Raw genomic sequence first — 16,482 nt, forward strand, 5'->3', positions numbered from 1 at the left:
AGGAATCTGATAGGAGAGGAGAGTAGACCAGGGGAGAAAGGGAAGAGAAGAGGGGCAGTGGGGGAGGTGACAGGCAGTGAGGAGAAGAGGTGTGAGGCCAGAGTGGGGAATAGAAGAAGAGGGAAGGGGGGGAAATAAATTACTGGAATGACAAATCAATGTTTGTGCCATTAGGTTGGAGGCTACCTAGACTGAACTTGAGATGTGCTTCCACCCCGAGAGCGGCCTCATTGTGGCAGAAGAGGATGCCATAGACCGACATGTCGGAACACGAAGAGGGATAGGAATTAAAATGGTTGCCCACCAGGAAATGTTTCATGCTGAGACCCTACATCGGGACTGAGAGTGGAGAGGGAAGATAGCACATGAAAAGGATAGGGGGTGGGTCAGACAGGGACCAGTAGATAACAGGTGGGCCGAGGAAAGAAGATAGGCAACTAGAACCAGGAGAAGAGGGGGACACAGAGGATACAAGTGCTGGAATCTGATAAGTAAGCAATGTGATAATGGGAACGTTCAGGAAAGAGATTAGCAGATGGAGCAAGATGGGGGAGAGGAGTCAGTGTGTGGAGCATGTGGGTTGTAGGTAGATGAAACCAGGATGGGGGAGGGGGTGAAAAGGGTGCTGGGGTAACTTGTTGCCCTCAATTACATTGGTTTGCTGACATTGCATTAATTGCTATTAATTCTCAATGCATGGAATTGGAAGGTGAGTTCAACAACAGAGATGGGGAGCAGGGAATGAGCCCACCTGGGCAGCTGCCTGATATATTTTCATGCAGCCAATAGAAGCTACTAACAAGTGGGTTTTTGAGTGGATTCCAATGATAGCTCTATGACACATGTTCCCAACCTTTTTTATGCCATGGACCAATATGAAGTCAAGTCATTTAACTATGTCATGTATACTGACGAATGAGACAACGTTTCTCCAAACCAGGGTGTAGAGCACTGCAGTATGCATAATACACAATAACTTGTAAAATTAAGGACGAAATCTATAGATGGTTTACACATAAATAAGTAAAGTGCATAAATTAAATATTGTAAGGTACAGAGCAGATTAACCAGTAACACTTTGAATGCAAAGCAGCAGGGAGTTCAGAAACCTCATGGCCTGAGGGAAGAAACTATTTCTTATCCTGACCATTGTTGTTTTTATGGATTGCAGTCTCTGCCTGATGGTAGAGAGGATGCTGGGTGGATGGGTAAGATCCTCGATAATACTACGGGCCCTGAGTTTGCAGTGCTCCTGATGAATGTCCCTGTTGGACTCTTTGGTCCTCACAGCCGCTCTCACAGTCCTTTGTAGGGACTTTCAGCCTGATGCTCATCTACTCCCATACCAGATGGAGGTGCAACTTCTCAGGATAAAATGCATTTAAAATGGGGGGAAGGCCTCACTTTCCAGAACCTCCTTAAAAGTGGAGACGTTGATGTTTCTTCTTGTTCAGGGAGGTGATATTAAGGGACCAGGTGAGGTCATCCATGATGTGAACTCCCAGGAACTTGTTGCGCTTAAACTCCCTCTAAGGAGGAGCCATGTACTCACAGAGGAGGATGGTTCATCTGCACCTGCCTGAAGTCCACAATGATTTTCTTCGTCTTCTCCATGTTCAGGCTGAGGCTGTTCTCACACCAGCCACTCCACTTCCTCTCTGGACTCCGACTCATCATTGTTGTTGGTGAAGCCAACTACTGTTGTGTCGTCAGCAAACTTGACAACACAATTTGAGTTCATTCCTGTGACACAGGCATACGTCAGCAATATGAACAGCAGCGAGCTGAGCACACAGCCAGTGCTCAGGGTAATGAGATTAGAGAACTTGCTGCCCACACGACTGACTGTGGCCTTTCTGTTAAGAAGTCCAGGGTCCAGTTGCAGAGGGAGGTGTTGAGGCCCAGCGAGGACTGTTTCCCAACCACTAAGCAAGGGGTCCGTGGACCACAGATTGGGAAGACCTGCCCTACGAGCTGCTACTGTTAGGCAGATTACCCATTTCTACCTGAATTTTGCACCGACATTTCAGCCTAATATTTTGTCAGGTAACCTTCTTCAAACCTAAAATGAACAGTATTTTCTAAATGGTAAATATTCTAAAAGCAGTTGTTCCAGAGTTATGCCTCCATAAATATAGATGATTAAAAGGCATGGACAGGTGCAGAACATCACTAAAATGTTAGAATGCTGCTATATGGAGAATGGGAGGTCAAGAGCTACCAGTTAAGCCACATTTACACTAAACCCTGGTTAGACCACTTGGAGTACTGTGAATAACACTGTGCTCTACAGCCATGTAATGTCCTCACTCTACTTGTCAGCATGACTTACCAATACGAGACCTGGACTCTCTATTAAATTACAAGGTGTGGTTACCTAAGACAGTGCTTTATCCCCTGGAATTTATAAGTTATCGATTTCTGAATTGAAGATCAATGGGGAGCTGATAGAGAAGATAATTTACAGGGTTACGGTAAAATAAGAGGGGGAGTGAGACTGATGGAGCTGCTTGGACTGGAGCTGATGTTGACTGAATGCCCCTTTGATGGTGCAATAAACATGTTAAAATTTTAAGATGTGAAGATATTTGAAAAACAATGTTCCCTCAAATTTGTAATGGCCAGTGTGCCCAAAAGTCTTGCGTTGTGCAATTTTTTGCCCAGTGACAACAGTATGTGCACAGTGAATAATTTCTTCAATAAAAACAGTATAAATAAGCCAGTTCTTCAATCTGCAGACAGATCACCACAAACTCCACATTGTCCGCATCAGAAACCGGAAAAGGAAATGTGATTGTGTACAATCATGAAATATACTTAACAGGCCAACGAAGTAGATTGACAACCTTTTGCGCGCAGTTTAAATTCCTTTGTGCACTATTACCAAAAGATGTGTGTGTACACATACTTTAGAGGGAACATTGCTGAAAAATAAGACATGGGCTGGGTATACAAGTTAGGCTACAGACCCACCACAGATTCACTAAGTGATGAAATAAGCTGTTGCCAATTCCTTTAAATGGAGGTAATAATTACCATTTTCGTGAGTAATTAATCACAAAAACGACTTAAGACATGCTTACCAATCCCTCGTTTGGTGCTTCTTCAAGTCGAATCCATTCAATGTTAAGATTGTCTTTCCTTGTTGTTGTGCTTGTATACTTGCATTCTAAATTTAAATCATCACCTTCAGCAATTTCTATTTGAGTCTGCGAAACACGAACTGTCATTGCATTCAAGGTTGGCAACACTGTAAATTAAAAGAAGAATAAAAATCTTAGCAAACGTTTTTTAGGCAAACTGAATCTGTAAACAACATCTGCCATTTTTCCAAATCATCTCCAGTTCACACAGAACACCCACAGCACAATTCTGATTAAAAACGGCTTCCATTAATGCTGATTTTCATGTAGCAAGAAGAATGAGGGCTTCTCTCCGTGAGAAATGCAACTCCTTTGAAAAACAATTGCATCTGAAATGCGAGACTTTCTCCAGCCGAGTGAAAATAAAGGAATTTCAGTGGAGTTGGAGAGTTGAAAGACGTGGTGTGATTTTTGTCATTGCACCAATGGCTTGTGAAGTGGAAGTGGCCCCAAGATGATGAAGTGTGCAAAATGAAAGAGCAAGAGCCATAAAGAGGATTTTAGGCAATGATTAATCCAGTGACTAGGTTTTTGCAGTGGTAGCCATTCAGATTAGCTGCTAATTAGAATGAATGTCTAGCTTAAACCTGGCTTTAAAGGATATTTACTGCCTGTTTCTTTATTCTAACACAAGCTCAGTCCAGCGAACGATACCAAGCAGAGGTGATTGTGCCCGCCAGCTCTACTTGTCACTAAGAGAATATTTTTGTTTTTAAAGAGTAAATGAAAACACAGTCTGCAAAGAACATTTGGTGCCTTTAATGTGACAATTAAATAAAATTGCATTGAAATTCCTCACATATTTCTTTTTTTTTACAAAGGCAAATTGCCTGACATTCTCTGCTTTCTTCTTAGACTCAGAATTTCAAATAAACAATAAAATCTGGGGTTTTTTTTGCATTGCAATTCCCATCCCTCTGCTCAAAGGCATCACTTCTTACATTGCTGGGCAGAGATTTCAGTGGTGATGGTATCTAATCCAAAAGGCAATTCTTTGTGAGCAGTGACTGAACTGAATGGTAGCTTTTGTTTGAAACTCTCTTCTTTCTGCATCAATGTAGGGGTCATGAAAGATGAGCAGAATTAGAAACCTGGTTGATTCCATCTTCCCTGCCCCGACAGACAGCAGGTCTCAAAGACACAAAATCCTAACACTTCAAATGAAAGACTACTCTCGACTGGGCTAAATTTCTGTGACTCAAGGAAAATCTTGAATGGATAAGGCAAGTTTTATGTCACATTGAACGGCTTATGTTGTAAGGAAATATGGATGTCGTTCTTATCCTGGGAAGCAGTTATCACATAAAAAGCTGGTAAAGAAAGCAAATAGTAAAAAGAGCAAATTCAGAAAATCTCAAGGAAGACCAAGAGGCAAAACTAACTGATTTCTGTAAAAAATTTATTTAGGTTGACTCCATAAAGAAATAAGACACTGGAATCACATAAGGAGCTATACTGCTTCTGACTGTTAACTTGATGCAAGGGTTTATTTTGATATCAGAAGATGATTTGATGTAAACAGTTTTGGTGCCATAAACCTTTTAAACATGCTCTCACTGTTAGCAAGATCTGAAAAAAAAATCACAAGAATAGATCGGTTTCAAAGTTTATTTAATTTAAAGTATTGCACATTCTCAGAATTAATATTTTATTTTAATAACCTGTAATGTAAATTGCAGCTAACTGACCCTGGTTTGTATGCATTGGAACATTGGAAAGCAGCTCATGGTGAAGGTCCCTTTACCATGCAATAAACGCTTTCTTCTTTGGCCAAAGAAATGTGAGCAGTGATACTTTATGATCAAGCAAGAGGACATTTTATGAAGTCATCAGCAATGCCCTCTCAAAAGCATAGAATTTAGCATGACCTGTGTTTGTACAAAACATTTCCCTGCCCTCCACCTACCCACTACCAAAATAAAAACACAATACCTTTAATCAATACAATGAATTTTTTAAAGAAATTATCATTGTTATGCTTATTAAATGACTTTCTCGCATTGTACTTAATAGTCAGCATTTGAGGGTGATTCCTTTTATGAATATCAGCTTTTTTTTGCTTTTTTTCTGTGATATTTAATCATCATTGAGACAACACAACTTTATTTTATTTCCCACCATCCCACCTCCCAAAATACATCACTCAGATTATCACCACTCATTGTTCCTGCTGAATGCCTCAATCGGTTTAATAAAAGGGTTCAGTTCTCCAATTCACAAATCGATTGAGGTCAAGAAAATTGAAGTACATGAACAGAGTAACATACACAAAGCGCTGGAGGAACTCAGCAGCACCAGCAGCATCTATGGAGGGGAATGAAGAGTCAATGTTTCAGGCCCAGACCCTTCGTCAGGAGGACCTCGTGTTAAAGTACATGAAGCTGGCTGAAGGTCCCCAAACATCCTTTCTCTTAAAGTATTTGTCCCAACAAGACCTGGTAACTGAAAAAAATTTGGATTGTATTCTTTTAAAGAGAAAATTAAATGGGAGATTTGGAAATGGTTTTTAAAACTATTAATATTTACATCGAGTGCTTCAGTTAGTGAGCTGTGATAGAGGAAAACTCTTACCAACAGACTGATACAAGTGAGTCATTAACAACTTTCAAAAGGGAAATTGAGAAAAACCTGGAGGAATTATTTAAAGATGACTTTGGAGAATGAGCAAGGGACAAGGAAAAATGGACAGTTCTTACAAAAGAGTGAACCCATGCACAATCAATTATTCTTGGAGTAAATAAGTTTGTGAGAGATTTGAAAGGACAAGGACAGGATCATGGCTGATTAAGAGAAATGTTTTTACTCAAAGACTTCAAAGACCAATCATTTATCTCATGTGTTAGCTCCAATGAGTCAGTGTTACCAAATGTCCTCCCTCTTTTTCATAACAATTCTATGAATAACTTTTCACTGTACTGTATCATTTTTGATTATTGTAAAATCTTACTTGCAAACCATAAAAAAACACACCAATGTTGACAAACTGATGATAAACAAAGTTGCATTTTAATGCCATGTTCCACATTTCTTGAAATAGAATTCTAGTAATAAGGTTTGTTTGTATCTTACAAAATGCAATTACATAATCTTTCCACGGGTATCAGTCACACCCAGTTTCTAACATCATATACTCCTCTAATTGACAGTGAATTGTCCGAGTCAGAACAACAATAAGAAAACAGTGAAGAACTGTAGGAGTTCTGCAATTGCACTATAGTTATCCTTGTCTTGGAACATTAATCAAAGACCGTCCACCCATGCAAAGAGAAAAGACACAATCCTTTAATTTTTTGTGAAGAAAGACAGGATTATTCTTCTAATGTCCATCCATGGACACCAAAAAAAATCTGATTAGTTAATCATTTATCCCTTTGTTCTTCATGGGATCTTGGTTAAAGAAAACAGCCTTATAGTATGCCCCTATGATAAAACAATCACAATAGTGTTTGACCATCTAATTTTAGGGCATATTGTGGTGGTGAAAGATGCCATTTAAGTGCAAGTGTTATTGTTATTTTACTTGCAGGTTCTGTGTTCTTTTTTCTCAATTTTTTTGTGAACAAGATGGATTAAAAAGGCAGTTACTGACTTTATAAACCATGTTAATGATCTATGTAGCTCAACCATCAAGCCTTTGAATTATTAAATAATTAAAAATTTTAATTCTTGTAACACACACGCTGTACTCTTGCTGATTGAGGCAATCGTACAGTCCAGACTTAAGGCCGAGACCTTTCAGTGGGACTCCTGAAGGGTCTCTGCCTTAAACCTAGGTTGTACTCTTATGAGCCTGCTGAGTTCCTCCAGCATTGTGTGTGTGTTGCTTGGATTTCCAGCATCTGCGGATTATCTCTTGTTTTTGATTAATTCTCAGCCAATTAAGGAAATAGATGATTTTAATTTATGAAAGCTTGTTTCTTCTAATGATAACTGTGGTCAAGAATTGAGCTTTTACACAATTCAAGAGTAGGAGACAAGAATGAAAATAAATGGGAAGCATTTACCCAAACATTTCCTTTCAAAGGAAAGGTCCGTTAGCGTTTGATCCAGACTGTCACATTTATTTAAATAAGAATTTTAAAGTTATTGGGAACTACTCTTGGACGTGCATTCTGCAGAGTCCAATCAAATTCCACGTCCATCCCACGAAGTGCTGTGGTAAATGAAGAAAGGCAAAGGCTTTTGAACTGCTACTAAATGTCTCCGATGACCTGATGTATTTAACAATTCAAGATAATTTAAATACAATTGCAAAAAGTTGAATAAGAAACTATTATAAAAGCTGTGTGTTGGTTTAAAACATGAGGGAAATTTCAGAAGCCGTTTGCCTATAATGTAGATTGCAGTAGCTAGAGTCCGGTGTAACAAACAATATTAGAGAAACTGATGTGGCGTTTCGATCCAAAACGTGGAATTTCCTTCCCTCCACAGACGCTGCTCGACCCCCGAGTTCCTCCCGCAGATTGTTTGTTGCTTTTACCTACACTCGCTTCTTCAAACAAATTGGTCAAGATCGATGCAGATATTTGGGGTCGTGGTGGCGGAAGGGTGACAGCGGCGGCATCTGCCTGCCGGGTTCTCTCTGACTCCCGGTACAACACACACAGAACACTTAAGCGGGCAGGGCCTTCCTCGGATTTACGGGTACTACAAAACGCACAACTTACATGAGGAAAATTATTCAGATGTCAAATTGAATACAATCTGAGTTAATTAAATGCAAGAATTTTCGAAGGCAATGACCTTTCAAGTGCCTGGAGAACAGTAGAATGTTTAGTAAATATAAGGACAGAACATTACCAAATACAGCAGAAATAAAAACAGGAAGAGAACTAAGCAGCTTAGCCGCTCAAGCCTGTTCTGTTCCAGAGAGATAAGGGCTGAGCCCACTCCACATACCCACTTTTGCTAACATCACTTAACCAAAATCAGCTTCCAAGCATTAAAGGCATTCGTGCACAGCATTCCAATCTAGGTAACACTGACCTGCGTAGACTGAACCAAGTTCCCATCTGAAATATCCAACTTAATTTGTTTTTATTAATCGTAGACTTTCCAACCTTCCAACTGCTCCCATACTAGCTGATTATATCACCCCTAACTTTCTAAGCTTCTATGAAGTTAAGAAGCCGGGTTTGTGAGACGGGACTGAGTGGTTAGAAATTGATATAAATATGGTACAGCGTCTTGCCACTTGGAATGTTCTCTATAACCTGATGAACTTCTCCTACAGCTCTCTAATTAGATTTGGGTCGCACTGGAGCGCAGGGAGAATGTCAACGAAATGTTATCTTAAACTATGGCATTAAAAACGAAACCTTTTTTGTAGTTCATTTTTAAAGCGTCCGCAATAGTGTCATTCCAACCAATGTAGCAAAATCAGATCTTTCATGGTGCGCGATCTCCTGATTCTAGATAAATGTAAGTCTTGGTGCAGATGAACACACACCCTCTCTCTCTCTCTCACACCCACACACATATCAGATGTGCTCCAGGGAAGAATTACACATCGGCAGCTTGCCGAAGGAGGAAGTAGAGTCGTCGAGTAGGCCAAATATTGTGTGGAAGTAAAATAAAGGATCATTTTTTAAATTGCGGGACGCGAAGGGGAGAAACTCACATCCGACAAAGTGGTTAAAAAAAAGTTGGGAGTGCATTGGTAACTGTGCCGCGTAACGAAGAAATGCGGTTCACGCTACCGGAGAGTCGGCTTTCAGGTATCGACGTGTGAGGTGTGTCCACCAGCGATTGTCCCAGCTGCGTTAGCCACAACTTACCAGACACCAACGATAGGACAACTGCAACTAGCATTCTTCAATCGACTCGTTGGGATCCAAAGTGATATGTTTAAAAAGCGACCTTTCCAAAGGCGAACGTGAACCTGCGCCGTTTGTCAGATAACCTTGCGCCGGTGCAGGGCGCCGCTCCAGGTAGTTTTCCCCGGAAGACAGAGTACGTGTGAATCACAGGAGCACCTCAACCCTCCTGCACTGTGATTGGGCTCAATGGCGCAGAGGCAAACACGGTTGCTTTCTGTATGGTTTTTACTATAACCACTGTTGGAGTCACAACTCTCATCTATCAAGAATTGAAAATAAACGGAAATGTTTTGGTTTTGGTGGTGTGAGCTCTGAGGTTTATATAAATGCATTAGTAAACAAATAAAGCAGGAAAATATTTTCATTTGGTTAGATGCGCGGGAAGGATCGGTGCCCACCTGTAAAGTAGCAAGCCCAGACCTCGCTCTAGGGATTGGTAAGGGCTATCTTTTAATATTGGCGTAATTGCCACAATTTCCCCATGGGATGTTGTCTTGGCAAGACATACAAAATGCTAGAGGAACTCAGCAGGGTCCTGTTTAAGGATCTAGGCTCAAAACGTCGACTGTACTCTTTTCCACGCTGGTGGTTGTAAATCTAATCAGCTCCATCTTGGGCACTAGCCTACAAAGTACCCAGGACATCTTTAGGGAGCCAGCGGTGTCTCAGAAAGGCAGTGAGCATTATTAAGGACCTCCAGCAACCAGGGAATGTCCTTTTCTCACTGTTACCATCAGGTAGTAGGTACAGAAGCCCGAAGGCACACACTCAGTGATTCAGGAACAGCTTCTTCCCCTCTGCCGTCCGATTCCTAAATGGTCATTGAAGGTCATTAAATGGACTCTGCCTCACTTTTTTTAATAGACAGTATTTCTGTTTTTCACGTATTTTAAATCTATTCAATATACGTAATTGATTTACTTGTTTATTTATAATTATAATGCCTTATTTTATTTATTATTTTTCTCTCTCTGCTAGATTATGTATTGCATCGAACTGGTGCTGCCACAAATTTCACGTCACATGCCGGTGACAATAAACCTCATTCTGCCTGGCCTGCTGAGTTCCTCCAGCATCTTGTGGGTGTGTTGCTTGGATCTCCAGCACCTGCAGATTCTCTCTTGTTTGTGATTGGATGTCACCTGCATATCTAACTTCTACAAACTCTGACGCAAAAAGTTTTTTATTTGAAATACTAACTTTTTCTACATAGTTCCTACTGCGTGTCTTCGGCATTTTCTGTTATTTTTTTATTTCTAGCAGAGTTAGTATTTTGCCTTTGGAAGTGTCTTCAGTTTCAATCTGACTTTTCCCTTCTAGGAAGGTCCTCACTCATGTTCTGCTCTTCCCTCCCCAGGAAAAACCTAACTCCTTTTGCCCTAGGCACCACACACAAAGTGCAGGGGCAACTCAGCGGCCAAGCGGCGCCTGTGGAACGGAATAGGCAGTCGACGTTTCCTTCATCAGGATTGTTCGTGGTCCTTTCCCCTCACATTCCTGTCTGTTCACACCTCTAACTCCTTCCGGTTCTAATGAAAAACTGTGGACTGTGATATCGTCCCCTTCCCCGAAATGCCTCGTGACACGCTGAATATTTCCAGCATTTTCTGATTGCCCTTTTAAGAGATCTGTCTGAGGATGGAACTAATGTTAAACTGCAAAACCACTACCCTACGTACTGTGCAGAGACCAACACCAAACTTCCTCTATCAGTAACTTTTTTTTTCAACTGTTCTTTAATGTTGACAATTCAGGGCCAATTTACTGCAGCATTCCAGAATATTTATTTTTAAGAGGTTTTAAAGACTGTTAACATTAGAGACACTTAACTGAGAGGATTGCTTAGTAGTGAAAATTATTTCTGTGGGACATATACTCAAAAGCTCACCAATCAGATTGCAGCTGCTTCCTGAGTTCTTAGATTAGCAGCTGGAGGGCTAAATATTGTGAGACCTCACCACAGTCATTTTCTGTGATCACATAGATAAAGCTGACATTTATCAGCACTGAAGAAGCCAGAGTTGTTAAGTGCTGTGGAGTCATTGGCGACCCGATGGATAGTTGCCCAAAATGAGCTTCGGTCCTCACAAAGGTTGATAACGTTGCATCCTTATTGTGTCCATCCGTCTGACCGTCGGGCTTCCACCTTGCCGAGCATGATATCCTACTCCAGGCAGTTGTTTCTTCCCATGGTGTGCCCAAAGTACGACCAGCGGAGTCTTGTCATTTCAGTCTCCAGGAGGAGACTTGGTTTGATCTCCTTGACGACCAATTCATTTGTTCTCTGAGAGGTCCTTGAGGTCCTTTGAACCACAGTTCAAAGGTGTTGATAAGCTTCCTACTCAGCTTTAGCGTCCACCTTTCGAATCCAAGTAACGTCGCTGGGAACACCAGCTCCTGCACAAGTTGAGTATTTGCAGGTAGAGATAGATTCCTGTTTCCGAAGCTCTTCTCTAAGTCCTTCATGGCTGCTCTGCCAAGGGTGATTCTTCGTTGGATTTCTTGACTGCTGACTGTTACGGTGTTAATTATTGATCCAAGTAGGATGAAGCTGTCAACCACTTCAATTTCCTCTCCACCCAGATTGAAATTGCTTGTGCTGCCAGTAGTCATAACGTTAGTCTGCTTCAGCAACCTCATCTGGTCCCTTCAAACTGACGTTGTGATCAGGAAAGTGCATCAGCATACAGAAACATAGAACCTCTACAGCACAATACAGGCCCTTTGGCCCACAAAGCTGTGCAGAACATGTCCCTGCCATAGAACAACCTAGGGTTACCTATAGCCCTCTATTGTTCGAAGCTCTATGTACCTATCCAGGAGTCTCTTAAAAGACCCTATCATATCTGCCTCTACCACCATCACCAGCAGCCCATTCCATGCACTCACCACTCTCTGTGCAAAAACTTACCCCTGACATCTCCCCTGTACCTACTTCCAAGCACCTTAAAACTATGTCCTCTCATGTTAGCCATTTCAGCCCTGGGGAAAAGCCTCTGACAATCCACATGATCAATGCTTCTCATCATCTTATACACATCCATCACATCACCCCTCATTCTCTGTTGCTCCAAGGAAAAAAGGCCGAGTTCACTCAACCTATTCTCATAAGGCATGCTCCCCAATTCAGGCAACATCCTTGTAAATCTCATCTGCACTCTTTCTATGGTTTCCACATCTTTCCTATAGTGAGGCAGCCAGAACTGAGCACAGTACTTCGAGTGGGGTCTGACCAGGGTCCTATATAGTTGTAACATTACCTCTTGGCTCCTAAACTCAATCCCATGATTGATGAAGGCCAATGCACCGTATGCCTTTTTAACCACAGAGTCAACCTGCGCAGCAGCTTTGAGTGTCCTATGGACTCGGACCCCAAGATCCCTCTGATCCTCCACACTGCCAAGAGTCTTACCATTAATGCTATATTCTGCTATCATATTTGACCTACCAAAATGAACCACCACACACTTATCTGGTTTGAACTCCATCTGCCGCTTCTCAGCCCAGTTTTGCATCTTATCAATGTCCCGCTGTAACCTCTGACAGGCCTCCACTCTATCCACAACACCTCCAACCTTTGTGTCATCAGCAAACTTACTCACCCATCCCCCCCCCCCCCCCACTTCCTCATCCAGGTCATTTATAAAAATCACAAAGAGTAGGGGTCCCGGAACAGATCCCTGAGGCACACCACTGGTCACCAGCCTCCATACAGAATATGACCAGTCTACAACCACTCTTTGCCTTCTGTGGGCAAGCCAGTTCTGTATCCACAAAGCAATGTCCCCTTGGATCCCATGCCTCCTTACTTTCTCAATAAGCCTTGCATAGGGTACCTTATCAAATGCCTTGCTAAAATCCATATACACTACGTCTACTGTTCTACCTTCATCAATGTGTTTATCCACATCCTCAAAAAATTCAATCAGGCTTATAAGACACGACCTGCCTTTGACAAAGCCATACTGACTGTTCCTAATCATATTATGCCTCTCCAAATGTTCATAAATCCTGCCTCTCAGGATCTTCTCCATCAACTTACCAACCACTGATGTAAGACTCACTGGTCCATAATTTCCTGACAATCTCTACTCCCTTTCTTGAATAAGGGAACAACATCCACAACCCTCCAATCCACCTGAATCTCTCCCCATCCCCATTGATGATGCAAAGATCATTGCCAGAGGCTCAGAATCTCCTCCCTTGCTTCCCACAGTAGCCTGGGGTACATCCCGTCCGGTCCCAGTGACTTAGCCATCTTGATGCTTTCCAAAATCTCCAGCACATCCTCTTCCTTAATATCTACATGCTCAAGCTTTTCAGTCCACTGCAAGTCATCTCTATAATCACCAAGATCCTTTTCTGTAGTGAATACTGAAGCAAAGTATTCATTAAGTACCTCTGCTATTCCATCCGGTTGCATACACACTTTTACACTGTCACATTTGAGTTGGTCCTATTCTCTCACGTCTTATCCTCTTGCTCTTCACATACTTGTAGAATGCCTTGGGGTTTTCCTTAATCCTGTCTGCCAAGGCCTTCTCATTGGCCTTTCTGACTCTCCTAATTTCATTCTTAAGCTCCTTCCTGCAAACCTTATAGTCTTCTAGATCTCTATCATTACCTTGCTTTTTGAACCTTTCATAAGCTTTTCTTTTCTTCTTAACTAGATTTACAACAACCTTTGTACAACACAGATCTTGTACCCTACCTTCCCTTCCGTGTCTCATTGGAACGTACCTACTCAGAACCCCACGGAAATATCCCCTGAACATTTGCCACATTTTGTCCATATGTTTCCGTGAGAACATATGTACTAAAGCATCTGAGAAGATTAGGCTTGTCCACCGGGATTCTCTGGAATTTCTACAGAAATGCTTTAGAATACATCTCAGCCTGATATGGGGACATCTGTGCTCTGGACTGATGGAACATGCAGACACTGGTAAACACAGCCCAGTCTGTCCTCGGCTCATCGCTTCCTTCCACCTAGTCCAAGGATGCTTGCCGCCCTGGCCTTTCCTTTGCTCTCTTCCACCTTCTAGGAAAAGTTACACAAGTTTGAAAGTTTGGATGACTTGATTGAGGAACAGCTCCTTCCCCACTGCTATCAGACTTATAAATCAATCACCTTTCGCATTGCCCTTAAAATGTCCATCCTCAATTCTAACTTTCAGTGATTCCATTATTGACACTTCAGCATTTTTTTTGGTAATACTTCAGATTGCACTGCTGTCCTCACACCACGCTGCTGTCCTCACACAATGCTGCTGTCCTCACACCATGCTGCTGTCCTCACACCACGCTGCTGTCCTCACACCATGCAGCTGTCCTCACACCATGCTGCTGTCCTCACACCATGCTGCTGTCCTCACACCATGCTGCTGTCCTCACACCATGCTGCTGTCCTCACACAATGCTGCTGTCCTCACACCATGCTGCTGTCCTCACACAATGCTGCTGTCCTCACACCACGCTGCTGTCCTCACACCATGCTGCTGTCCTCACACAATGCTGCTGTCCTCACACCACGCTGCTGTCCTCACACCATGCTGCTGTCCTCACACCACGCTGCTGTCCTCACACCATGCAGCTGTCCTCACACCATGCTGCTGTCCTCACACCATGCTGCTGTCCTCACACCATGCTGCTGTCCTCACACCATGCAGCTGTCCTCACACCATGCTGCTGTCCTCACACCATGCTGCTGTCCTCACACCACGCTGCTGTCCTCACACCATGCTGCTGTCCTCACACCATGCAGCTGTCCTCACACCATGCTGCTGTCCTCACACCATGCTGCTGTCCTCACACCATGCTGCTGTCCTCACACCATGCTGCTGTCCTCACACCATGCTGCTGTCCTCACACCACGCTGCTGTCCTCACACCATGCTGCTGTCCTCACACCATGCAACTGTCCTCACACCATGCTGCTGTCCTCACACCATGCTGCTGTCCTCACACCATGCAGCTGTCCTCACACCATGCTGCTGTCCTCACACCATGCTGTTGTCCTCACACCATGCTGCTGTCCTCACACCATGCTGCTGTCCTCACACCATGCAGCTGTCCTCACACCATGCTGCTGTCCTCACACCATGCTGTTGTCCTCACACCACGCTGCTGTCCTCACACCATGCAGCTGTCCTCACACCATGCTGCTGTCCTCACACCATGCTGTTGTCCTCACACCATGCTGTTGTCCTCACACCATGCTGCTGTCCTCACACCATGCTGTTGTCCTCACACCATGCTGCTGTCCTCACACCATGCTGCTGTCCTCACACCATGCAGCTGTCCTCACACCATGCTGCTGTCCTCACACCATGCTGTTGTCCTCACACCACGCTGCTGTCCTCACACCATGCTGCTGTCCTCACACCACGCTGCTGTCCTCACACAATGCTGCTGTCCTCACACCATGCAGCTGTCCTCACACCATGCTGCTGTCCTCACACCACGCTGCTGTCCTCACACCATGCAGCTGTCCTCACACCATGCTGCTGTCCTCACACCACGCTGCTGTCCTCACACCATGCAGCTGTCCTCACACCATGCTGCTGTCCTCACACCATGCTGCTGTCCTCACACCATGCTGCTGTCCTCACACCATGCTGCTGTCCTCACACCATGCTGCTGTCCTCACACCATGCTGCTGTCCTCACACCATGCTGCTGTCCTCACACCATGCTGCTGTCCTCACACCATGCTGCTGGTTTGCTGGTATTTATTATTACCATGTGATTGTTTATTCTTTAAGTTTCATACAAGCAAGGAACTTCGTTGCACTCTGACGTATATGACAATAAATTAATCTCATCTCGGCCTGGCCAGTTCACCTAACATGGGTTACTATTTAAATCTAAGCCTCAAGGCCTGTAATTTGGTATGAGTGAAGCAACAGTGAATCAATGTAGAAATAGTGGAAATTAATTGTACACTAACATGTCTTAAGTAAATACTAATAAAGACTATGTTGTGCTAAACCTTGGTTTGAGAGTTTCTTTGATCAACGTGTCAACTGATCAACAGGTGGGATCAGGGCTGTTACAGTGATGATCTGTAGATGATTGTCAATCTGTTATTGAGGAAATTTGCTGTAGGCAGAGCGTAAACAAGTGGACTCAGAAAGCTGAGAAATATAGAGGTGCATGCAATGACCAACTGCTGAGGGGGAGATTGTGGAGATTTGTGTAATATTGTTGATGGCTGATGAGAACAAAACTGGTCAGCTCTGAATCAACAGCGAGATGCTTATTGACTCCAGAAGCCAGTAACTCACCCAGATAGAGGAAAAAATCTTACACAGGGCCTAGTAATAACAATGTAAAGGCCACATTTGGATGGGATAGGATGGAGAATTAAAGTGACAGGCATGGGAAGCTCAGGGCTGCCTCTGACCAAATTTGTCACCATGTGGAAATGAGACCACATTCTCAGCACTGAATGCAATCTACTAGTTTGGAGGAAATGTAAGAAAGATTTTCCAGCTTTTTCTGATGTAATTTTTTTTTGATT

The 16,482-nt window shown here is 43.0% G+C and overlaps 1 protein-coding gene across 2 annotated transcripts in view; it reads right to left on the reverse strand.

Moving 5' to 3' along the window:
* The window catches only part of LOC140727679 (cell surface A33 antigen-like), a 28,741-nt gene extending 19,640 nt beyond the window's left edge, over window positions 1-9,101 (reverse strand). The window contains exons 1-2 of one of the 2 annotated variants that reach the window (XM_073045322.1): window positions 8,921-9,101; window positions 3,084-3,250 (exon numbers count right to left, since the gene is read on the reverse strand). In XM_073045322.1, coding sequence (XP_072901423.1) covers window positions 3,084-3,250; window positions 8,921-8,954 — 201 coding nt within the window. In that variant the 5' untranslated portion in view covers window positions 8,955-9,101. Of the gene's footprint in view, window positions 1-3,083; window positions 3,251-3,363; window positions 3,470-8,920 lie in introns of those variants that run through there. The other variant, XM_073045323.1, reaches the window with a different exon arrangement.
* Window positions 9,102-16,482: the final 7,381 nt, after the last annotated feature.

This window comes from Hemitrygon akajei, chromosome 5 (genome assembly GCF_048418815.1).
Source record: "Hemitrygon akajei chromosome 5, sHemAka1.3, whole genome shotgun sequence".
In the NCBI taxonomy this organism is placed as follows: domain Eukaryota; kingdom Metazoa; phylum Chordata; class Chondrichthyes; order Myliobatiformes; family Dasyatidae; genus Hemitrygon; species Hemitrygon akajei.